Raw genomic sequence first — 25,964 nt, forward strand, 5'->3', positions numbered from 1 at the left:
AAACACATACACACACACCAGCTCTTGTGGTCCCTGGTCTGTGGGAGTATATCTACAGGTCTGATCACACAGCAACAATAGGGAGGCACCTGCTTCCTCAGCTGTGCAGGGAAGCCTTCTTCCTCTTAGGAAGCAGTTGGTAATGGGATCAGTGGGAGAGATGGGAAGCAGCCTGTGAGGATGGTGGAAGGAGAGGAAGAGGAGGACAGCATGAGAAAGAGGCACAGGTGGAGGTGAGGGGCTGGCACTGTTGGCTTTGTGTGGAAACTTGGAGATACTGCAACGATGAAAACAATTGTTTGTGTAGCTCGGAAGATGTCATTTGGAGTTTACTGCTTCTTTGTTCATTATACTGGTTTCATAAAAGAACTTCCGACCAATGAGAAAACTGTAATACAATAAAACACAGTATTGAAATTGTTTTCATTGTATTCATGATCAGTGGTTCTTCTCTTTTCCAATCTGCTGTAGCCAATTGTTCCTTTGGTGTTACATAACAGGAGTATTTTTTGTCACATCACCCCATACATCAGATGAGCTGTCAGTTTCATTTAAGGAAGATCTTGATGCCGGCAGCATTTTTAACAGTTGTTTTGATTAATTTAATGGTTTAAATTTTCTTTACATAATCAGATCTATGTGATTTCATTGTAAGCATAATTTGCTTTTGGATCTTGTTTCTTCTCTCACCTCAGACCTTGTTATTGTCTGCTTGTTATGAGCTGTAACCCACGAAAAAGTGGAAGTGACCTTGTTGACTCGTAGGGATGTGCTTCATACATCCTCTTAGGAAACACCACACACTCATGCCTTTGCAACACGAGCAAACTCTACGTAAACAAGTGTGTTGACACCCTGGAGTTGGGGATATTACATGAAAAATCCCTGCATTTGTGTTTTCAGCACCATCAGCTTAGTAAGGGATTACAATGTAAATATTTCAACTACATTTCATGTGAAGTGATGTGATGTAATCTGCTGGTCTTGATGGAACAGGACAGGAATCTAATGTGAACCACTTCAACTCACATTTCAACCTTTTAAAGTCTGCTTTACCTTTGCACGTCTCCATTGAGCTTCATCCTGGATGCAGAGGTCATCCAGGCTCTGACTTCATAGTTCCTTCCACCCCCATCGGGCTCACCTCCAGCTCTGTGCGACCCTCACAATGACCGGAGCCCTCAGCTCAAGAGTCCAACACACTCAGATCTCAGTGCTGCTTGGGACACTTCTGAGATACAATATGTCTCAGGGGAAGAGGGGCTGCTGAGAAAAAAGAGGGCTACATTTACATGTTTGTCTCTGCAGGTATTGTTAATGAACAGTAAAGAAAAGAAAGGGTATAAGTGGGGGGCAATTTAACTTCAGATTGCATGCACTTCCTGTTTCACTTCTTTGCCTCAGTCAACATTAACGTTGGTGGGTCAAGAGTTTATGGATGCCTGTATGTGTTTGCATGTTTTCATGTTAGTTACAGTGCTCATATTTCAAACCCCCCTCACTTAAGGGACACTAATTTTGAAGGCAACTTGTGTGTATGACCTTATATGGTGCATTTTGGATTTTGAGGCACCTGCCAACAGCATCAACAGTTACTCAGCAGATAAAAATTATATTAAATTAAATTATATAAAATAAAATAAATTAATTAATCAATAAATACATAAATAAATAAATACCATGTTCAATCTTTCCGGCAGCATGAGGGGTAGGCAAACCGCTTTATGAACGACGGATCTGATGCAGTAGGCTAATAGGCTGACCACGGCGTTTGCTTCACTTTGCTACTTCCGGTCTGTAGGCTACCCGCTGCTAGGGGTTACTCTTTTTAAAATTTGCTTTAAAAGTAGGTATTTCCATCGTGCCGAACACAGCGAGTTTGTTGAACTTTATAAAAGACTATGTAAAAGACGCGGTGACTATCCTTGGGCTCTGCAGAAAGTGCAGACCTCCTCTCAGTAGCGTTGCAGCTAACTTACGCAAGGTAACGTACGTTACGTGACGTGACGTTCAAGACGTGATGCTGACATACCGATTGTGGTAAACGGCTAGGTGAGTGAAAGAAATTTTGATTAACAAATAAACGAAACAAATAAGTTTAAAAAAGTATACTCAAGGCGAGTCAAGCTACATCTGCCCACGGATTTTTGGGGAACATCATCACAGGATGCAGACAGGTAATTTTGGACAGTTTTTGTACTTTATTTTTGAAGAAACTGGTGGTATTTTATTGTTTCTAAAAATGTAGCTTGACGCTATAAGGTAGTTGACACAAATTAATCAATGTTTCGCGTGTTAGGTAATTTTGGACAGCAGGTTGGTTTATATTTTTAAGCATGCTATTACTGTTTATCTTTGCCTTGAAAACCTATATTTTTGGGAAAAAATCAAGCTGTTGTAAATATTCTATTCTTGATTTTCTACTTTTCTTTTGGAATACTCCTTCAAACCAAGTTTGAGTAAAAGTTGAAACAATATATAACAGTCCAGTATTCATTTGTCAATATAATATTGCTGCATGAAGCCCCACTTTGGTTAAGATTTTTTTTGCCATAAATAACTAAATAGATGAAAAATGTCAAGTAAATATAAAAATATTCAGAAAGTATTAGTGTGATAAAAAAAAAAAAAAATCAAAATATCTTCACAATTTTCACCATCATTTTTCATATAATTTCTGTCACTTTCTTGAACTAAGGTCTCTGCTTTACCTGTTTTTGATTTTATCTTAAAAAATAGAATTACTGGACTTTTCCCGGGAACTGTCCCAGTTTACTCTGAATTTAGTTTGACTTTAATTGTCTTATGTTTTTCAGTTGATTAAAAGAGCAAAAGCAATGGCAAAGTCATTCCTTGATAAAGCAGCTGTGAACATGGTGCATTGTTTTGGTATTTTAATTGGTTGAATTCAGATCAGGGGTTGTTCGGAATCTGAAAATAAGACGTGTTTCACTTTGTTTATTCCAAGAGGCCAAATCCGGTTTAGAAAATGAAGCCTGTGTGAAAGTGCAAAAAGCTGTAGTTCATCGAGTGTCCACTCGAGGCTGGCTGCAAACCATGTACACCAAAAATCTTACTTTTAGGGCATTAAAAATATATTTACAGCCTGGTAAAAAAAAAAAAAGCTTGGGTCTGAATTATTAATTCCACTATTGGCACGCAATGTATGGGGGTGGATTTTTTGTCTAACTCAGCTCACTGGTGGGCGCCTTGTAGCTGTTAGTTTGGAGGCTCAAAGTCTGTCTCTTGAGTCAGCATTTCCAATATGGCTTCCACCAACAATAAGCATCATTACTCTGCAACAGGAACAGATGGGTGACGTAGCAGAGACCAATTCAAAATTTCAAATGTGAAGCCAACCAGATGTAGATTAGAAATTGTGTTTTACGTGCACTTAAGAGTTTAACTAAGTGTATTATTTTCTTTTGTTGGTAATTTCCTCAAATGTTGGATTTATGAGGGATTGATGGAGTTCTACAAAATTTTTCAGAAGTGCACGTCAACTCAACAGTTTTACCTTGATAATGAAAACATCCGGCAGAAACTTGTTAGCTTAGCTTGCTAGCATCACATAAAGCTCACACTTACAAGGTATGAAGGTAAAAAAGTTGACTCTAAGTTTCTATAATGTCATTTCATTATCACTGTCACTGTTCCTAGAGAGAGAAATGTAAACATGTCGGTGGTTTAACCGACTATTTTCCAAGGACAGGTGCCTTTAAAATCGTGATGTCACCTTAGGGTTCACAGGTAGAGCTACGAAACTGCATAGCAGGCAAGGGCTATGAAAAAAAATAGATGATCAGATAAGTTGTATCTGTTACCTGTAGTCCCAGTAACAGGTAAATAAGCTATTTATCAAAGAGCCAGCGTGTGTTGTGTGTTTGTCTATGTCAGGTAAGGTTTGTAGGTGAGTGGGTGTGAAGTGTTGGTGAGTAATTCATGAACAGTATCTGGCATCTACAGTTATTTCAATCTTTCATATGAAGTGGGGAATTTGTCTCTGTCACAGGGGGTTTCTGAGAAGATGTAATCAGACAAGATCAGTTGTGAATGTCATCGCTCTTCTCTGTTCCTGTGCTGACGTAAATACTATTTTCTGTTTGTCAAAAAACACACAAAACCTCATGAAACATGTTGCTGAAATTGATTTTGATGAGTCTGGAATAAAGTTTATCTATCTATCTATCTATCTATTTTTTATTACTGATGTTGTAAAGTCGAGACTTTGTCCACACATATCCGAGTAAACAAGTTCTCAAACAGTTTAAAAAAGACTTTGCTGTCTTTGCTGCCTTTGCTTTGGGGAAGTGCAATATTTGTTCAGGTTTAATATAGATGTTATTTTCCTTCCGAAAAAGCCCGAAATGAGGAAAGAGAAATTTGAAGATAATTTAAGCAACAACAAAAGTCTGTATCAGCAACTTCTCTATTCACACTCCAATAAACTCCAGATTTTTAAAACCTTTTTTTGATGGTTCTCTAAGGCAGAAACACGCAAGTGCTCATTAATAATTGGGTTAGCAATCAAAACAACATTTTAAACACTTACAGTCAGGGAATTTCTACATGAATGTCCAGACATCCTCATTTTAACTCATATATCTTATCCAGCCTGATGTTTTTGGGACTATAGCAGCTGGTTTGTAATATTCCAAACCAACATTTTCAAGACAGAAAAAGTGCAATATTTGTTTTACCACCGTAATTTTACCATTTACAGTTCTGAAAGTCTGGTTAATTTTTTCAATATTTTTTTAATTATTTTTTTAGTTCTTTATTTAGAGGTTGGTTTTAAAAGTCTGCTTCAAACATCTAGATATGTTGAAACCCCTTACCTCCTTTACATCCTCAATATTTTCTTTTTCTTTTTTTTGTTTCACAACAAACTCCTTCTCACTCTATACCTATGTACTGTCTGTAAGAGGGAAGTGTAGTAACCCTGATGTTCTTTCATGTGTAGGGTAATTGTTTAACATGCTTTCAAAGAAGGGCCAAAGAGAACAAAAAAAGAGAGAAAGAATCAGGAAAAAAAACTGGAAAAAAACTGGAAAAAGAAAAAAAAAACAGGAAAAAAGAAAAAAAAAACAGGAAAAAAGAAAAATTCAGGAAAAAGAAAACAATGAAAAAAACAAGAAAAAAGAAAAAACAGGAAAAACCACACAAAAAAAAAACAGAAAAAAGAAAGAAGAAAAAAATACAGGAAAAACAAAACAAAACAAAATATCAGGAAAAAAAAGAAAAAGAAAATTCACAAATAAATAAAATAAATAGATAAATTAAATCTTATGAACGACAAACCTAAAAGACATCATATATACATTTGCGTGAGGATAACATCAGCTGTTTATTTACCAATTACCAGAAGTTTGGTCATGACCAACATACATTTGAGACCCATAATTGCTTAATTTTTATCCATTTGAAAAGTCTGGGTTTTTTTTATAGTCTTGAGAAATTAAGCCTTTCCTTTGAATGAATAGTCATCACAAAGCAGGATGGATTGAGTTTTTTCACCAAAAGAAGAAAAATTGAAGCATTAGAGAACTTGATTTAACACCTCTGCTTTTCTTTTAAACTTCTTTTATAAAAAAAAGTACAATTTAATTCACTAAAAGCTGCTTGATTAGTGTAATTTATTGTTGTTTTCCTAATGTCATCTTGTGTTAGCCTTGGTCACGGTACCCCTCTCTAACAGGGACTTAGTTTAAGGGGACACGGTTGATTTGGGGTAATGATCGCTGAAGTGGGATACCTTTTCAACCCAAAGATCTTGACAAGACAAGGTTTCCTCTGATAAAAGGAGACAGTGCATGAACAAGCTGTGTGCCCGTTTGTTGCTAGCTAAGGGCATTTATCAGTGGTTCATTTTCTCTTTGTGTCTGTATCTGTGAACAAAAACCCTTCTGTGTGGGAGAATATCTAAGTCCTGGGGTGTCCTATCGCTGAAGAGAAGTCCTCTGATCAGACTCACTGTGGCTCAAGTTTTTTGGTTTGCAGTTGATTTTTGGTTTCTGTTGTCTGCTTTCAAAGTGTGTCACTCACACCTGTCACTTTGAATGTTGTTTATCACCCGAAGAAGAGGATTCTCAAATCTTCCGATCAGCTCTTCAGTTCGCTCAGTGACGGGACACCCCCTGTATTTTGTTATGCATGCACTCTCTGATGAGATGTGTTAATAACAGAACTGAAACAGCTCGCCACACCTGGGTTATCCTCACATGCTGCAGAAAAACAACCAAAATGTGCTGAAAAACTAAGAGTGAAAGAAATAAAACTCAGCACTTATCCTGAGGCGGCGATGATTTGATGTGCTGATTTCAATCTGACATCACTGGGCCGTTTTTCGTTTTCCCTGTCTGAATTTTTAATGTGCAAACTTTTGGTTTGGCTTGGTTGCCTTTTAATGCTTCTGAGACTGTTCAAATGTTATCAATCCTCATCTGAAACAGCTTTTAATACCTCCTTATAGAAGCATCTTTAAAAACATGAAGCTAATAATCATTTTAATCATAAACAGATCCGCCTGCTTTCACAAATTTGAATATTAGAGGAAGAAAAAGAAAACGCATACGGCTATAAATGTTGCCCTGCATTTGACATTTCAGCTACCATGGCAATAAAACAGCAACACACACAACACTGCAAATGTTTTCCTTCCTTTAAAAGTCCCTTTATGACATGTATCTTCTCGGACTATTTTTCATACACAGCAGGTGATCTGCCCTCATGCAAATCACCAGCGATAACACATACTGGTCATGAAAAGAGGGGAACAGGTTTTTGTGTGTGTAGGAATATTATGTAAACATTCAAAGGCTTCCAGGGAATGCATAAATGGTGTTCACAGTTAGGTGTTGTGTGTTTTGATCTTGAATATCCGCTCTGTTTCCTCTGACTGTCAGATCCTGAGCGGTGAAGATGCAGCACACGTCGTGCACAGAGGACAGGATCCAGCACGCTTTGGACAGATGTCTGGACGGGCTGAGACGGAGTCCTACAGCTGCACAACACTGGAACGGTAAGAATCGAAGAGCTGACTGAACTTTGAGCTGATGGGCTTGTTTTGAGGATAGATTAAAAAAACATGCACCTATTTTTTTAAAGGTCTCTTGTGGGGTTTTAAACTGGTTGTGAAATTCTGAAATAAGAAGCAATGCCCTTTTTTTACGACCAACAACAGCCAACGAGACTATCAAAGACCAGATAAGCAGGGTTAGTAGGTGGCAGATGAGTCAAAGTAGACCACACTGAAGAACCAGAGCCTTGTTTCACATTTTCCACAGCGTGTATTAAAAGTAAGTGACACATACAGCTGTTAAAGAAAAGCCCAGATGACATTTAGTCAGAAAACGTCACTTAAACATGAAAGGAATGAAACAGCAAAGATGTCAGGGGAGCAGCTTTTTCGCCAAAATCATAAATATAATTTTAAAAATTTAAAAATTAAATTTATGTAAGATCAACAAGAGAAAAAAGGGACTGTTAAGAAGGAGACTGATTATTTCTAAATAATACATTTACACACTTGTTGAGGTCAGTATGAGGAGGTTGATATCAATCTGCAACAACCTCTGTTTACATTTTTAGCTAGTCGCGTCAATGAGCATCATTTGAAACTGAGATCGTGAAATGTGATAGACTTGGTGACAACCTCCTCTCTGGAGACCCAGTGTTAACTTATGTCTTACATACACTGCAAAAACTGTGATCTAACCAAGTTATAGTGTCCAATTTTTTTTACAATGGAGTTAATATGATCCAAATTCACCCAACAAGTCTGGTGCAATGTGTTAGTTTTAACATATTTAGAGTCAAAAATGACACCTGAATTGTCTGAAAGGAGAAAAAACTCTGCCAATTGTGAAGGATGTGTTAAGACAAAATATTCTCACTTCAAGAAAACTGACAAGCATTTTTTTTACCCCATAATCAGATATTTTAATCAATTGCAGTTTCATTTCTGTCTTTATTATCTATTGATAAGAAATTATTTGGACTTGATAGATGATGGTTTTATTTTTTCTTTGTAGAGTCAATAGGAAATAAGTTATAATATCTGCCAGCTTCAACTACACTGCAAAAAGCTGAAACCTTATGAAGTTTTTTGTCTTATTTTCAGCAAGTATATTAAAAGAAATCTGCCAATGAACAAGACATTTTTCTCAAAAATTTGCTTAAAAGTAGAAAAGTGTCTTAATGCAAGTAACTTTTCTCTTGTTCCATTGGCAGATTTTCTTTTTTTACTTGTTGCAAGCAATTCAGACCTCATTTTAGTCTGTAAACAACTTGAAAGAAGACATTTTTTTTTGACTGGTCAGGTGAATTTTGCTAAGAATCTAAAAAGACATTTTCTACTGGAAATAAGACAAAAACACTTGATAAGATTTCATTTTTTCCCAGTCTAAGCCAAACTGCAGCACAGCATCTGCCCAGCACCAGCTTACAAACACATATGTATGCACACTGCTTGTCTTAGTGCAAGGCAGTAAGGAAGTAATTAATCATTTTTACATGAGGGGCAGTCCTGGTTCTTTTTCAGCGTAGAAAACTTTTTGCTGTCCTACAAACCAAACAACCTCAAACAAAGTCTAGCCATCCTCACTTTCTCCATTCTCCAACCAGTTAACAGGCTACCTATGCGAACAACCACAGAGTCTCAAATTTAGGTCTTCATTCCCAACTCACCTGGATTAGCTCCAGTAATCTGGTAATCTCTGTTCTGATTTAGCTTTCAGAAAGGTTATAAAATAATGCTCTTTGCTTTCTCTTTAAAACAACCGGTCAACAACACTGAAATTAAGGCTCTACTGTTTTCAGGCTGGGTGGTGGGGTTACATTGAGGTCGTGGTTTGCTGACAGCACCACACCCAGAAGTAGACTCTCTTTCTCAAGAGCAGTGCGTTTTGTTAGGGTCCTCGGCCTGAGCCAGGGCACCTTCTAGCAAGAGCTAGAAGGTGCCCTCGGCCGAAGGCCGAGGGCACTATTGTTCCTGCTGCGTTTCTTTTTTCTTATTATTATTCCGCACTCCAGTAAATCGCTTATTAGAACCCCTTAACATATTCAAAAACTCACCAAAATTGGCACACACGTTCTAAGCGTCCAAAATTTACGTTTGATACCAAACATGACCCCCGACATCCCATAATAAGCTCAATAGCGCCACCTAGGCACACAAATAGGGTCCTAGCTCGGGCCAGGAATGTCGTAGAGACATGAAACCAACGCCAAAATGTTCGTGTCATTGAGACGCACAAAAAATATAGGAGGTATTTTTGCGTAGCTCCAACAGGAAACCGGCAATTTGCCCGCCAAAATAAGAGTTTTCAGAATTTTTAGCCTTTCTACAAACATTAAATCCGCTGGAACCAAAAATGGCACTGGCATGAAAAGTGGCTCACATGACAGACCAGACCCTGTTCTACAAAAGTTGTTCAGGAAGTTGTTGTTTCGGGCCCGGTTTTCGAATGGCGAGCCCTCAAAGTGGCCGACCACGCAATGTTAACAGATGGGAGAGGAGCTTCTGTGAAGCAGTTGGGCCTCTAGAAAAAAAAATAAAAGTCGCACAGCTTTGAAAATGACATGGTTGGATTCCTCGCAAAAAAAAATCATATTTTGACACAGATTGGGTCAACATTCTGGCCTACAGGATGAGAAGTTTGTTCCTTTTTTGGGGGGACTTGATCCTCCCCTTGGGCTGCTGCATTCCTGTGATGATGTCACACACTGATTAGGTATTCCATGCAGCAGCTGGTGATGTCACTCAGCTTAGCAGAGGATACGTTGCCATGGTATCAACTGACTCCACGACATCCCATAATATTCTCTCAGAGCCATTAGGCTCACTTCCACCCCACACACACCAAAACAGCCCTAACTGGGGCTAGGAATGTCGTAGAGAGATGAAACCAACGCCGAAATGTTCGTCTTATTTTGATGGACACATTGGAGGGAAAACCGGCAGGAGCCCGAGGACCCGTCTAATGCTGCTTGCAGCTTTAATTTATTCTTATTTGCTCAATCCATCAGTCGTTGACAGTTGATGGAAGTGAAGTCAGATGACGCAAAAAAAAAAAACTGAATTTGACCCATTTTGGGTGGATGCAACATAAACACAGTTATTGCTCTTTAGACCGGATGGATGAGATGTATAGGTAATTTCAGATGATTTTATCAACACAAACTTTCCATTCCCTCCTCGTATGTTAAAAAAAGATACCAAAACATGCACACAGTTTCCTACACAGGTGTTTCAGCGAGTCATAGCACATCTCATGAGTTAGGTGGCTCGAAAATGATAAAACAGTATTTAATGGCCTACACCTTGCATGGGTTGATGGACGTTAGAGGTCTATGTTAAAAACTTAAACAAAGTGTCAATATTGCCGAACAGTTTTGCCAACCTGTGGCCTTCCTGCATGTCACTCTCCATTCTTGCCCTGCTCAGTCTACTGTCCTGTCCTCTTTGAAAAAAAGATAAAAAAAAGCCTGAAAAAAAAATTAATTAGAAATATAAAACAGATAATAAATGATAAACATGTTAAAAGATGTATGGCTAGCTCTGTTTTTTAAGGAGATGTAATGAAGCCATAGTGAGTTGCTTACTAGAGGTGTGAAAAAATATTGATACAGCGATACGTTACAAACTTTGACCCACGATAAAACATTGATATTAGTGCTGTCAGGCGATTAAAAGAATTAATCTAATTAATTACAGGATTTGTAATTAATTAATCTAATTAATCGCATTTTAATCTCATATCTGCTTAAGGTCCCAAAATAAAGAATTTGAATTCCAGGACATTAAAATTACATTAAAGACATTAAAAAATAAGGTGGGAATATATACAACACATTTTTAGGTACCCTGAGGCATAAGGAACAAATGAAAAAAGTGTTATGGTTCTATCTTTACAAAATCTACACAGTCCTGCACCTAAGATAAGCTGATTTGATTTTTGGGACGTTTTTTGCTTCTGTTCACATTTTTACTCACTGTGGACTCAATTTTCACTGCAATATGAACTTCTATACTTCTATGAGGTCAGGAGAACCAGGGCTAAAGGCTAAAAACTGTGAGGAACGATGTACAAAACACTTTTTTCAAGTCTTGGATCAAAGAAAAGTGAAGTATTCTCAGTTTAACATGCTCTGAACACACAAACTGTTGCTCATTGGTGCAGAGCAGCCCCAAGCTGAAACATGACACCAGGAAGATGGAAGCAAATTTTCAAAGAATTCTTTAGATTTAAATACAAGATCTTTTTCAATCATTCAGGGCTTGTTTAATGCAGTAAAGAATGTAGAATTATCTGTTTTTTACAGAATTGAGCTAGAGCAAACGGTTGATTTTCTGCAGATTTATCAAAAAGGACGTGTGAATAAACGCGATGTGGACGGCAGTCACACATCACTCTCGCTTCCCTCCCTCCGGTACGTCACGTGTGATACATTCAGGGACCGTCGGAAATTTGAAAAATCTGACAAGAACAACATCTTTTCCAAGTAGGACACACGGTTTGTAAATGCCAGACATTTGAAAATAAGTGCGTCTTTGAACGCCCCGTGTGTTTGGGATCCAGATTAATCTGCGTTAATTTTTATAACGCGTTAATTTGCGGTGTAATTAATTAATCTAATTAACGCGTTAAAATGACAGCCCTAATTGATATACAACTCTGAATATCAATATTTTGGGCTGCACAGTGGCCCAACAGTTAGTGCTGTAGCCTCACAGCAAGAAGGTCACCAGTTCGACACCCAGCTTGGCCAGTGGGCCTTTCTGTGTGGAGTTTGCATGTTCTCCCCATGCCTGGGTTCTCTTTGGGTCTTCTGGCTTCCTCCCACAGTCTAAAAACATGCTCATCAGGTTGATTGGTCACTCTAAATTGTCCCTAGGTGTGAGTGTGTGCGTGAATGGTTGTCTGTCTGTGTCAGCCCTGTGATTGGCTGGCGACCAGACCAGGGTGTACCCCGCCTCTCGCCCAATGACAGCTGGGATAGGCTCCAGCCACCGCGACCCTGAACAGGATAATTGGTTCAGAAAATGAATGAATATGAATATTTTTGTTCAAATAAAAATTTAAGTGAGGTAGAGATACAATATGTCTTCAGCACCTCCACTGCAGTAGATGGCGCCAAAGAGCTTCTCCGCTGTATGTTGCCCATAGACTGTATAATAAATATAATCTTAACCCCTTACTGCCTGAATTAACAATTATAAAAAGAGATTGATTTTATGTGTTTCTGCATTCTTACAGATGTTAAATGTTTAAGTCGAGATTGTAAATTTGAGTATAGGACATACACTAGTTATAACTAAGTTAAATTATATCTATAGACATGAGAAGTTCATCCCCTGACCAATATATTGTGACATAGTGGATCTGATACAATCTTTGGTTTGTGTAGAATATGAATCAACAGGTAATAATGAGATACAAAGGTCATTTCAGCTGCATCAAGACCTGACAGGGTATGTTGCAAATTTGCAAAGACAGGCATCAAAGGGTTAAAGTATAAGCAAAGTATTTTATTCCTACACTTGATGATGTGGATTTTGATGCTGTAAACATCCATTCTTGGCTCAGTTAGTTTAAAATCATTGTAAGTTTAATTTTTACAGTGTAGTAGACTGATGAAATAATAATCATAGTCGTGTTTTGTGCAATATTAGATTTTGTATGAGTAAAATACTGACCACGTCTTTCAACCAATCATTTTCTTGCAACATGAGTTTAATGGTTTAATGTCACAGTAGTTTAAGTGACAAACTTTATGCACTTTACGTTTTCAAGTTAAGTTTATAAAACACTGCATCTGACTGATTAATTTAAACACAATGAAATAGAAAAGTTGTTTTCAATCAAACAGTTTAACTGTGTAGAATATTGTAATAAATCCCAATATTGTGATAGTGTCGTATTGTGACCCAAGTATCCTACCTTGACTTCAGCACGCCAATCAAACAGCCGTACCCCTATATAAGCTGAACTGTGCATCATTTTTAGTCTTAAATTTATCAGATTATTCAAACATAACCCCTTTATGTAGTTATTACCAAAAAGGAAATGGAGGATAGAGACTAAATTAGTTTTCAGTTTCTGTGTTAGTTTGTTTACAAGCCCTCTCTGACCTTGCCTTTCTCACCTTGTGGCTTCTATCTGAGGTCAAATGAGCATTCTTGGGCTTTGAGGTAAAAGTTTCTCATGTTCTAAGAAGGTATATCCGGATGTGATGCGTGTTGTTTACAGTTTTGTCTCGATAGCTTGTTTGTTTTCACCTTCTCCTCACAAGGTCGTCATGTGAAAGACCGAGACGCGGCCTGCATGCAGAGCGCACATATGGTCACAGGCATGTTGCGCTTGTTGTTGGTAACTCTGTTGCTGTGAGATTATTAGAGGACGTGTTGTTGGGTGCTGCAGGAAGCTGTGTGAATGTACAGCTGGGAGGAAGTGGTGGTAGCGACCGCAGTGTGTGAGGGAGGCAGTGCCATATATGATGCAGTGTCAAAAACAGGTCTGATCGTCCAATCAGCATCAGCCTGACAAACACTTTGACAAGCACAGGATGTTTGTGGCGAGTTTTTCAGTGGATTTTTCCTTTATTGTTCTGTTTTTCAGGTATTTTTAAGCCTTTGTGACTCTAATGTCATGAATAACCAAAGGATAGAGGGCGAACACTGATGTCTGTGTCAGTAAGGTTTGTTACATTCACATGTCTCCAGTATGTAGGCATGATGTGGTTTACTCCTGACTTTGTCACTGAATATCAAAATCTGACACATTTCTTAGAAAACGTTTCAGCGGCTGATGTGCTCTGTCTTCACTCTGTTGTTTTTTTTGTTTTTTTGTTTTTTTGTCAGTGATTTAGCAGGGACTTCTAGACTTTGTTTTATCTGGAGTTTTTTTTTTCTTTTCCTGATAATTGAAACAGAGATTGAGGAAATACATCTTTGTCCTGTTTGTCCTAAAACTACAACTTTTGGATGAAGAACCAGATCACAAAATGTTAGGTCATAAACAAGTAACAAGCTCAGGTATAGAATATGAAATCTGTGCTGAAGTTATAAATAAATGCATTTTATTGAGAATCCGCTTGAGGCTGGCTGCAGGAAGACTGGAAACCAAAAGCTTATCAAACCAAAATAAAAAGACTTTTAGACTTTTTTTTGCACTGCAAAAAAATGAAATCTTATCAAGTTTTTTTTGTCTTATTTTAAGTTAAAATTGCCAGATTACACTTTATATGAGCCACATTCAACTCATCAGTCTAGGAAAATGTTTTAAGTCAAATTGTTTTAAGACAAAAATGAGGTCTGAATTGCTTGTAACAAGTAAAAAAAAAATGGACCAAGAGAAAACTGCTCTTAAGTTTGCTTGAAACTAGAATAATGTCTCAATACAAGTAGCTCTTCTCTTGTCCATTTTTCTGGACTGGTCAGGTGAATGTGGCTCAGATTAAGTCTAAAAAGACATTTTCTACTGAAAATAAGGCAAAATCACCAGATAAGATTTCAGTGTTTTGCAGTGTACAGCTTAAAAAACACATTTACCGTCTGGTAAAAAAACAAAAAAAAACAAAAAACACATTTTAAATCTGAATAGCCAATGTCTCTATCAGAACACACTGTGGTTAATTGGCTTCGAATTCAGAGGTTAAAGAGATATTAAGATCACGAGTTTGTCCAATTAGTGGTGCAGCTCACGTGACTTACAGGTTTTGCACCCTGTAGTGATGCGGCTCAAAGACCGCCTCCTGAGTCAGCAATTCAAGCGACAAGAGGCTTTTTAATTGTGTGTCAAAGACTACACCCATGTATCACACAGTCTATAGCCATTAAACAATGGGAAGGACTGAACATTACTTTCTTTTAACATTATACAAATCTTGAGACTCTTGTTTTAGTTTAAATGTTTAATATAAAACCCTTCACTGCAAAAAACTGAAATCTTATCAAGTGTTTTTGTCTTATTTTCAGTAGAAAATGTCCTTTTAGACTTGGTATTAGTCACATTCACCTGACCAATGTCTTGGTCTTGTCTTGTTTCAAGTTTTTAAAGACAAAAATGAGGTCTGAATTGCTTGTAACAAGTAAAAAACTCTGTCAATGGAACAAGAGAAGAGTTACTTGTATTGAGACATTATTCTAGTTTCAAGCTAATTTTTTATCAAATTTTTCTTGTTCAATTGGCAGACATTTTTTTTTACTTAAAGCACGTAATCAAGACCTCATTTTTGTCTTTAAATAACTTTAAACAACATTTTTCCGGACAAAAACACTTGATAAGATTTCATTTTTTTGCAGTGTCATGTATGCTAATTATATTGGATATAACAGTAACTGAACTGTTCGTGTTTTAGTGCTGATGTGCTCGGCCGGTCAGTCCATGAACCGCTGGAGCCTCGAGGAGATGGTGAAGAGGGACCCCGAGAACTTCCTCATCCTCTTACGGCAAATCATCAGAAAGACCCAAGAGGTGAGAGCGTGAAGGTTAAAAAGAGAACATACAGTACGTCCTGCTGAGCGCTTCTCTGAGGTGTGAAGAGAAGTTGGTGTCCACTTAATAACCTCGTGACACACTGGCCGATCTACCCTCATGTACCTTCATGCTTGGGTTACAGGGAACATTGGGGGCGATGGGTTAAGTTATATAACTTGTCTGTAGAGCATGTATGTTGGGATGAGGGTGAGTGGGAGCTTTTCTTTGAAACACTACTGTACTGATCACTCTGTCTTTTTGTGTGTGTGTGTTCAGGCTCAGGAGCAGTGTCAGTATGAGCTGGTGGCTCCCCTGGCCATAATGTTCTCCGCCGCCCTGCTTCAGGTATCATCTACATTTAACCTACTGTGAGGGAAACCTCTTATTTACAAAAGTCCAAAGTATTTCAATCTTCCATTAACTGAACATGAGAGCAGTTATTGCTGACATCCAGACAGGTATTTCCTGCTCCTGAATGAGACAGGTACCTAATTTGTAGTTTGTTTACAGACGCCGTACTGCCCTCCTGACACAGAACTACTGGAGGAAGCTCTCGCTGTGTTTCGCTGCTTCATCACCTGGCCTGAGCCGTACTGTAGTGTGTGTAGAAACCTCCTGTCAACTCTGCAGCTGGAGATCAAAGCCCCAGGTAAAAACGTGGATACTTTCATTTTAGTTTACAAGTGAGGGCTGAAAAGTTTGTAGCCTGACTAGGAAGGAGTTATGCCATAGTGATAAAACTTGGGGTGCATTAAATTCAACTTTTTCTGACATTTAGGGCATGGTTTATTTATTTATTCATTTATTATTCTGCAGATTACAATAAATACCAGGGTGCCAATTTTATCCACATTCACCAAATGTCTCTGGCTCTACTTTTCAGAGTCCTCAAACACTACATCAGTTTCAGTTAATCTGAAAATAAACCTACCAAAACTCATTCAACAAACAAGGTCCAATTTAAGTGGGAGAAAGAATTCGGTCTTGTCATTTCAGAAGAAGATTGGCTGAATATGTGTTCTCTGCTGTCCACCTCTACCAGCTCTGGAGGTATTTTTGCTAGAGGAATGTAGTGAGGTACTTTATAACCCCAAAAATAAAATTTATCCAAACAGCAGAGGTTGGAGGAAATGTGAAGAACAACTATCAGACCACTTTCACATACTTTGGAATTGTCCCAAAATCCAATTTTATTGTGGGGGAGTAACTAGGATATTACAAGACATATTTAATCCTGGAATTGACTGCTCATTTTCCACAATCTATCTTGGTAACATCCCTACCTGCTCCTCAAAAAAAGATAAGTACCTGTTAAAGATTTTATTATCAGCTAGTAAAAAAGCTGTTACACGAAAATGGTTGCAACTCAACCCTCCAACAAAGACTGACTGGATCAATATTGTGTCTTAAATTGAAGGTGTAGAAAGATTGGCTTTCTCACTTAGCCTAAGAGCAGAAACTTTTTTAGCAAAACCGGGAAAAGTATATTGTGTGTACAGTATTTTTTTTTCTTTGTCACAGTGGCATTTAGATGTATGGATGGCCCTCTGTTCATTATCTTTGAGTTGTACTATTTTTCTTATGCCTGTTTGCTTTATCTGGTAAAAAAAAAAAAAAACTTAACAAAAATAAAGTTAAAAAAAAAAATTAAGTTAAAAAAAATTTAGTTAAAAAAACATCCTGTAAGTGTCAGAAAATGTTGAATCTGGAAATCTGGGGAAAAAAAAACATCAACAAAAATAAAAAAAATAAAGTTAAAAAAACAAAACAAAAACATTCCCTAAGTGTCAGAAAATGTTTTTATTTTTTTCTTTGTCACAGTGACATTAAGATGTATGGGTGACCCTCTGTTCATTATCTTTGAGCTGTACTATTTTTCTTATGCCTGTTTGCTTTATATGAAAAAAAAAAAAAAACATAAAAAAAGGATTGTCAGGCTACAAACTTTTCAGCCCTCACTCGTATGTGCATGCTTTGAGATCTTCTGCCCTCTGGTGACAGATTGGAGGAATGCACCTGGTGGTGACGTTGCTCATACTCTATATCTCTAACAGCAGTGACAGGAAGATGAAATAGCTCAGGGCCAAACTTTGAACTTCCTCTTATTAACAAAAAATTGTTTGAAAGAGGATGAAGGTTCAGCATTTATTAAACAGAAAAGAGAAGCTGAGAACACCTACACTGAAATTCACTGGAGGAAGAAAGGAAGTGCTCGACAAACAACGCACTGAATGACACATCAGAAAGTGAACTAAATGAAAACTGAGTGTTGCTTTAGTTTGTGTAATGTGCTGTTTAAATTATTATAAACTCACAAGTTGGGTTTTTTATTTATCTGAAGGCCACTTCCCACCTATAGTAATATTTTTTTGTAGTAGTGCTATAACACTGAAATACTGCTGTTTGGAAAACAATTTTGTCTGCAGTTTTTGCAGCATCTCAGTTTTCAAAAGCTGCTTTAGCTCCCCAAGAACATTTTGTTTGTTCCAAATAAACTGAGATCAAAAATCAGACAAAAACAGAAAATAATCGGACTTTCTCCTTGCAGGGATTTCCTTTCAGAGGCTTGTTAGAGAAGAACAGGGACTAACCACCTCCGACCAGAGCTCCAAGACCATGTAAGTCCATGAAATGGAAAGTCCTTTACATCTATAGAAAATGCTTTATTAACTCAAAATATGCACAATTAAAAAGTTAAAGTTGAATAAAATTATGTGGGTCATCAAGTCTGTTTTCTTCTCTGGTTATAGTCAGACACTTTTGTCTCTTAAAGGATGTTTTTTTTTTTTTTTTGAGTAACAATGACACTTTTGAATGTTGTTGAAAAATGGTATTTGTGAGAGCCAACCATATGTTTGTCGTCCACTGCTGAGGGGTTATTTTTGCAATCTTGTATCTTCTGCTTTCCTGTTAAGTCGTTCACAGTAAGTTTATCTGATCTGACACCATTTTAGAAAAAAAGTTAAAAAACTGTTCTGCAACTGCACTAAAAACTGTATCTTTGGGGGGGTGGAAAGTCCCTTTTCCTTCTCATCTCTGACACCACCTGTGTGTTTCCTGCAGGACTGTGCTCCTGATGAATCCAGCTGAGGTGCCCCCAGACTTCGTCTCAGTGGCCGAGCAGCTCAGCAGCATTCGACACTCGGAAAAGGAGACCTACATGACGCTGATCAAACATGCCTTCCAGTCCACGCTAGGCACCAAGTACCCACTCCACAGTGTCCACAGAGTCCTGCAGGTAAGTGGACAAGAATCTGTGGAGGATTCATTGAGTCAGACGATAATTTTAGTTTGATTTGGTTGACATCTCAGGAGCGTTCAAGTCAAACATGCATATATTAAAAACACCTGTTGTGGAATGGGACATTATTGGGAAAGACTGAAGTACAAACCATATGAAAGTGTGCATTTTTTAAAGGAAAATCAAGGAGCCTTTAACCTCTTAAGACCCCGCGTCCATGTATGTGAACTAGGGGAGGGCACTGTAGCCTCAAAATTATGTCAAGGTATTTTAAGGAAATTTGCAATAGCGAAAGTTTTGATGACATGGGGGGAAAATAAGGAACAACTTATTATTAGTGGTTGTTGCTTCTGTTAACAGCATTTTTATTGCACTCGAAGTATGGAAGCTACTTTTCCAACATAGTAAGTAGGTCAGATCCAGAGAAAAGCGTCATACGTCATTGTCTCTGCACTGTAAATATCGCAAAATGACAAATTTATATAGTCGAAAAAATATCTACCGGGATTATCATAGACGGTATAATATGGCTCACCCCTAATGTGGACATAACATTTCTGCCTCTCAGACCCATGATACTTCATTTTTTTTAGACTTTGAGCTTTTAGCCATATTTAGGGACACTGCCCACATCATTTCTTGGTGAAATCACAACATTACACCCACTTTACTAAAAAAATGAAAAAAAAAAAAAAAAAAAAAAGTACAATAACTCTAACAACAAACAACTAATAGAGAACTCATCACACAAATTATCAAACTCCCTGTACAAAGACCAAGTTTAGTTATTATACTCATGAAGTCTTATCCCAAATAGCAAGGTGAATTAAAAATGCACACCAGACAAAGGCTCAGAAATTTTCCTCACTCAACAGTTCATCATAAATGTCTTCTACAGGAAAAAACTGAGCATGAACTCGGGGAGATCTACTCTTCAGTCACCGATCTCTTGGAGACAGCTGCTACCATGGAGGACCCTCAGAAAGGCCGCAGTCATGTAATCCAGGGACTTGAACAGCTGAGAGAGAAGATGAGGATCCCAGCATCCAATGGGAGAAAGTCTGACGGTGAGAGGACGTTTCATTGGCCCAATGATTACTACAGTCATCGCGTGGTGATTATTGTTAATGTTATTATTATAATCTCTTTCTTTTTTCAGGAATGTTACAAACTCTACCGCTGCCTACAGCCAAGTGTTACATGTTTCACTGGGAAAATGACAACTTTGGTAAGCTTGCTTCACAGATTTATGATCTTATTTCTTTGTTGTAACTAGCTATCTATCAGCCAGGCCGATTATCGGGGCAGGTATTTGGCATTTTGGGTCATATCAGCATCAGCCTTTTTTTATCGGACGGCGGATATGAAACCAATTCAAAACTGTTGTTTTGGCCCTGATGCAGCCGCACCACTGTCTGCAGTCACTATGTTTTTTATGTGTCACTATGTTTTTATACATTTTGTTTTTTAGAAGTTTTGAATATGTTTTTCTTCCTCTTAAAAATGATAAGAAATGTTTTAAACTGCAGACATTCGGGGGCTTGATGCTTCTATGCACAGAATTTATTCCTGTCTACACTATGGAAGCCTTAGATGGTCAAAAAATTTAAAATCAGTCACGTTAAACCAAACAGAAAATGAATTTGACGGCATTAAATGCCTGTAAAAGGCAGCACAAACTCAATTCTGTCCAGTTTTATGCAGTTACAATGACATTTTTGAAAACTTTATTTACAATAAAAAACTTAAGCTATTTATTTTTATTTAAGTTTTCATTTACCTTTATAAAACATGCTGCGAAGCCTGGGACTTTAAAACTTTTTAACAAATATATGCTTGAAGGAATTTGAATGCATTTAAGTGTTGGAGTTTGTACTAATTAAAACTGTTACATCAATATTTTCACTTTCAATACAAGTGAATATCGGCTTCAAATATGGGTTATCGGCCTCCTTACCTACTAATAATCAGTATCAGTATCGGCATCAAAAAATCCATATCGGTCTTTCTCTAGTTGTAACAATTTTTGCTAGCAATGAATCATATACTGTTGAAATTTGATGGATTGAATGATCAAAATCAGTCAATCATGTGTAAACTAGGCCCCTGGTTTTCAGCACCTCGGGCACCAGAAGCTCAAAATAAGAGTTACTTTTTGGCGTTGACAGAGAAGATTTGACAAATTTTTCAGGGGCACAACCCCTGAAACCCAGCTGGGCTAAATGTCCCTTACAGATGTAGCTCTAGTTAGAAGAGAAATAAAAAGAGTAACAACAAAGAAATAATCTACCAAACTAAAATTTCTTGAATTTCTGTGCTATGTTTATTAGGGGTGGGAGAAAAAATCAAAATACGATATATCACAATTTTTTGTTTGACAATATCAAAACTGGGATTCTTTGTCAAAAAATAATGAAAAAAAAAAATTAAAATTCTTCGTTTCAGTTTTTGTTTACAAACTGGATTGGAAAAAAGTTGCCACTTTTCTCCAGCAGAGGGTGAAATGTTTATCTCCGACTCATGTGATGTGCATTTTATGGGGAAAGTATGGCTCATGATACAATCGTAAATATTGAAGAATCGCAATATAAATGTTATCGGCACCCCAAAAATCGTGATAGAAGCGAATCGCGAGCATAGCATCGTCCCAGCCCTATCGTTTATATCATTTGATTCTTTGTTCCTTAAGTATTTAAACAGAGCCCTTTAGATTAAAAGGAAAGAAAGATTTCATCCTGAGATTAGGTTAATATTTGTTGTCTGAATCCCTGCAGATGTTCTCAACACCCTTTTGGAGCATGACCCGGATGACTTATCCACCAATGGGCACGCTGACGAGGAGGATGAAGGAGAAGGCAGTGATGAGGAAAGGGAGGACGTGTTAGGAATTAGTCTACGAGAAGAAGAAGACGAGGAATCGGGAGAGCATGGAGTAGAACTGCCTTCATTATTTACTCATCGTGCCTCCACCTTCTCCACCATGTCCACCCTGTCCACTACATCCAAAGACTCTATGTTCTCCACTTTATCTGTAACCTCAGGCTCCTACACTCCATCACTCTTCTCCGTCACGTCTGGGATAGATAGTGACTTCTTTGATGATTTTGATGATTCGCCAATCTCTGAAAAGTGTTCACCAAAGTCTGGAAAAGCTTCGGCTCGCTTCAGCCAACACCTTTACCGGCTCTTCATCAAACCCAAAGGATCCCGGGCGCTGATCCGGGCGAAAAGCTTAGGAAACACAGAATCCAAGGAGCTGTTATTGGGGCGAGATAGACGCTCAAACTCTCTACCCCAGCAGGTGAAATTACGGAGTCCTGAGCCTCTGCAGCAGTCGCACAGTCAGACTCTCAGACATGTCTGCTACAGAAGGAGGCCGATCCTCAGCAGTGACGAGGACATGAAGAACACTACGCTGAGGGTGGTGGTGTTTGGTGCTGATCACATCGTGGGGAAGGTGGCTCGGGCTTACAACAGCCTGAGGAGGAAGGAGAGTGAATGTCCTCGTCTCAGCAGGGCCTTCAAGCTTCGGTTCTACTTCATGCCTGTGAGGAGGGACCTGGCAGGAGGGATGGGGAGTCTGAGGTCTCCTGGTCCTGTGGTCCAGACTGGAACCCCAAAGGGAGCAGCTCTGACAAACGTAAGCAGGAGTTTGTTTACAAAAGTGTTATTTTCAGAGTAAGAGATGCAGAATAATCTAGAAAAGCACTCAGAGAGCACAGACCTCCACCAAGCATATTGTGATTGTCACCAACACTTTAGTCCTACTTTAATATTATACTTCCCTTCAGCAGACTGTCTGCTACAATTTGGTGTTAGTTGCAGGTTTGTACAATAATTTGTTACCTGACAGTGTTGAAAATTATGATGATCCAGTACATATTTCATATTCCAGATCTTAGTATCCAGAATATTGCCAGGATCTGGATCGTACTTTTACATCTGTCAGAAATGATGGTGACCTTGTCTTGTATTGTTTTGCAAAGCAATCTGACCATTTATTGTGGAGTTATATACACATATAGTGAAAACGGCTCTATCTCACAATGATAAAGAATCCTTAAAAATAATCCTGGATCCAGACGGTGATCCGGATCACCTCCAAAATGTAATCACTTCTTCCTTATCCCATTTTGAACATTTCCTGAAAATTTCATCAAGATCCGTTTATTAGTTTTTGAGTGATGTTGTTCACAGACAAACTCTCCCAAAAACACAACCTCCTTGGAGGGGCTAAACATGCATAAACACGCGAGTATTTCTCATAGTTGTTGCTTTTGCCCTGATAGGAGCTTTCCCACTCTGGCACAGAGGACAGCACTAATGACATCGCCAATCTTCTTGGCATGTTGGACCCTTGGTACGAGAGGAACACCCTCAGCCTGCTTAACCTGCCTGCCAACATCGTCTGCAAGGTACTGCTGCACTGAAAAAAATGAAGTCTTATCAAATGTTTTTGTCTTATTTTCAGTAGAAAATGTCTTTTTAGACTTAACCCTTTGATGAATGACCTCTGAATCTCGTTATTACCCATTGATTTATATTCTACACAAACCAAAGATTGTATCAGATCTACTGTGTCACAATATATTGGTCAGGGGATGAACTTCTTATGCCTCCACTAAATTTAATATCTGTAAGAATGAAAAAAAAAACATTAAAAAAATCTATTTTTATGATTGTGAATTAACTCAGGCAGTAAGGGGTTAATATGAGCCACATTCTCCTGACCAGTCCAGAAAGAATGTCTTGTGTCAAGTTGTTAAAAAGACAAAAATGAGGTCTGAATTGCTTGTAACAAGTAAAAAAAAAAAACCCTAGAAAGAGAAAAATTTACTTGTATTAAGACATTATTCTAGTTTTTAAGCAAAACTTCTGGTAAATTTCTCTTGTTCCATCAGCAAATTTTTTTTTAATTGTTATAAGCCACTTAGACTTAGTTTTTGTCTTTAAAAAACTTGAAACAAGACATTTTGAAGAACCGATAAGTTGAATATGGCTCATATCAGGTATAACAAGACAATTTTTACTTGAAAAAAGACAAACAAAAACGTGATTAGATTTCAATTTTTTGCAGTATGGAATCAAAACAGATACATTCTGGATTATCTCTACCTTTAATCTTTGCTAATATTCTGTTGAAGCAATACTCATGTGAATTATTCATCAAGATGAATGAACATAGTCTAATTTTGACCTTATCACCCTGCAGCAAACCTCCAAGACAGAATCAGACTCGTACGACAGTTCATACGAGCGACGTTTACCCATCCTGGCAGACTTGATCCTCTACTACTGCCGCAACGCAACCAGACCAGCTCTGATCCAGCTCTACCAGGCTGAGGTGAGACACAAAAACACACAGGTATCACACTTAAAGCTCCTATAAACTTGTTCCAGCATCTTGAGAGGGATCTGTTGTGTTGCAGTTGACGTTAGCCTGTGGAGAGAAAAGGACGGAGGTCTTCATCCACTCGCTGGAGTTGGGACACACAGCAGGAACACGAGCCATCAAGGCCATGGGTGAGCATGACTCACACACCCCATGGAAACAAAAAAACACACAGGTTTCCAAGCAACAGTGCCACAAAAATAAAGCCCTCTGCATTTTCCGTGCAATAAAATGCACCAGCAGTGTTTTTGAGGCTGAGTCTGGACCAGTTTGTGGAAGAGGAACATCTGTAGTTTCCACGTAACCGTTCAGACTACTTCTACTTTTTAAAGTTTCACTCGTCACCAAATACAGCACACTTCCGATTCTCTATTCTCTTCAAGAGGTCAAAATGCAGGAAAAATTGTTTTATCTGATTTCTGATTATTTTGATACAAGCTACTCTGCTTCAGTCCACTGCCAACGAACCAAATCTGTGAGAGTGAGGTCTGTGACACATCCTCAAAGCAAAAAGAGGCTGAACTGTCCTCTGCTTGTTCTTTATCTTAGATGTGATGAGTCAGGACAAAAAAGCTTCAGAATCGAATTAAACTGTGAGATTATTGACAAGCCTGTTATAGATATATCATGTGTGTTTGTGTGTGTTTTCCTCTTTTTTACATAGGTGCTGCCAGTAAACGGTTTGGCATTGATGGTGACAGAGAAGCAGTGCCACTAACCCTGGAGGTGGTGTACAACAGAGTAAGATCTGGATTTGATTTAACTCAATGTAAACAAAAAAGAAACACTGAAACTTCATCAAGCAAGAATCACTTTCATCGTATATCATCATAAAAACATAATTTATGGCTTTGGCTCCCCCCTACTTCTTTATGTTCTGTATCTTTGAGTACATGCTTTGCCCCTGTTTATTTTGTTGTAGTAAGGTGAAAGCAACTTTTGTGTTGTATTTTTTTTGCTACTATCTAAACTTTTCTCCTGCTCCTTCAGGTGGTGATAAGTGGAAGGAGTCAGTGGAAAAAAGACACCAAAGTCTGTACTTCTGTGAACCTGACCAAAGCGTGCAAGAATCCAGAGGAACTAGGTACAACACTATCACTGGAACTGCCACTCCTCATACTTGGTGAAGTGCTTGAGTGACGGTTCAGCCCAATGCTAAGGGATTTAGCATTGGGCTTATGGCTTATGGAACCCAAAAGATCCATAATGAAATAAATAAACACAACATTTTGAAATATAACCAATTTGATAAAAATAGAAAAACAGATAATATGGCCATTAAATTGTAAAATACAGCAGTATTATAATGATTTTTTTTCCTTTAATATCACATTTTTATAATTAAATATTTCATAATTATTTTAACAATTTCATTCATTTTAAAATAATAAATATTTATTTATTTTCCAAGATTTTATAATTTTTTAAAAAGTTTTTCACTCAGTAAATTTTTTATTTAATAATATTATTATTTAATAATAATGTCCTTTTCCACAATGGCTTTTTTATTTTTATAATGTCATTTTTCAGCGTAATAACTTGGTCTGTCAATCAAAGCACAGAAGGCTGAGCCAGTTAAGCGATTGACTGATGCTTTACACGGGCACTTCAGCAGCACTTGCAGGATCGATTCTAATGTGGAGACTTATCACTCATGCTGAGAAGACTGAAAAAGCAGAAAACAGGAGTGCATGACATGATTTAGACACAATGGCTGCAGGAGAGAAGTCCGTTTCAGAGTTTCTCCTCAAGAAGCTGAGAGTGGAGGTCTGCAGCTAGACCCCTCTCAAACTAATCAATCTTAAAGGATCGAGCAGACCAAGTCATTCTGATGAAAAATGACATGAAA

At 37.9% G+C, this 25,964-nt stretch overlaps 1 protein-coding gene across 3 annotated transcripts in view; it reads left to right on the top strand.

The window, feature by feature from the left end:
* pik3r5 (phosphoinositide-3-kinase, regulatory subunit 5) overlaps nt 1–25,964 on the top strand; it is a 32,504-nt gene that overhangs the window by 3,618 nt on the left and 2,922 nt on the right. The window contains exons 1-15 of one of the 3 annotated variants that reach the window (XM_074689314.1): nt 1,686–2,177; nt 6,906–7,021; nt 15,364–15,479; nt 15,759–15,827; nt 15,993–16,131; nt 18,031–18,100; nt 18,546–18,720; nt 19,622–19,790; nt 19,883–19,951; nt 21,498–22,363; nt 23,013–23,138; nt 23,936–24,067; nt 24,153–24,246; nt 24,780–24,856; nt 25,106–25,199. In XM_074689314.1, the coding sequence (XP_074545415.1) occupies nt 6,922–7,021; nt 15,364–15,479; nt 15,759–15,827; nt 15,993–16,131; nt 18,031–18,100; nt 18,546–18,720; nt 19,622–19,790; nt 19,883–19,951; nt 21,498–22,363; nt 23,013–23,138; nt 23,936–24,067; nt 24,153–24,246; nt 24,780–24,856; nt 25,106–25,199 (2,296 nt within the window). In that variant the 5' untranslated portion in view covers nt 1,686–2,177; nt 6,906–6,921. Of the gene's footprint in view, nt 1–1,685; nt 2,178–6,905; nt 7,022–15,363; nt 15,480–15,758; nt 15,828–15,992; nt 16,132–18,030; nt 18,101–18,545; nt 18,721–19,621; nt 19,791–19,882; nt 19,952–21,497; nt 22,364–23,012; nt 23,139–23,935; nt 24,068–24,152; nt 24,247–24,779; nt 24,857–25,105; nt 25,200–25,964 lie in introns of those variants that run through there. The other 2 variants (XM_074689331.1, XM_074689323.1) reach the window with 2 other exon arrangements.

The sequence above is a fragment of the Halichoeres trimaculatus genome, unplaced genomic scaffold (genome assembly GCF_033239565.1).
Source record: "Halichoeres trimaculatus isolate MK-OKI-2021-1 unplaced genomic scaffold, fHalTri1.1 fHalTri1_scaffold_2, whole genome shotgun sequence".
Classification (NCBI taxonomy): Eukaryota; Metazoa; Chordata; class Actinopteri; order Labriformes; family Labridae; genus Halichoeres; species Halichoeres trimaculatus.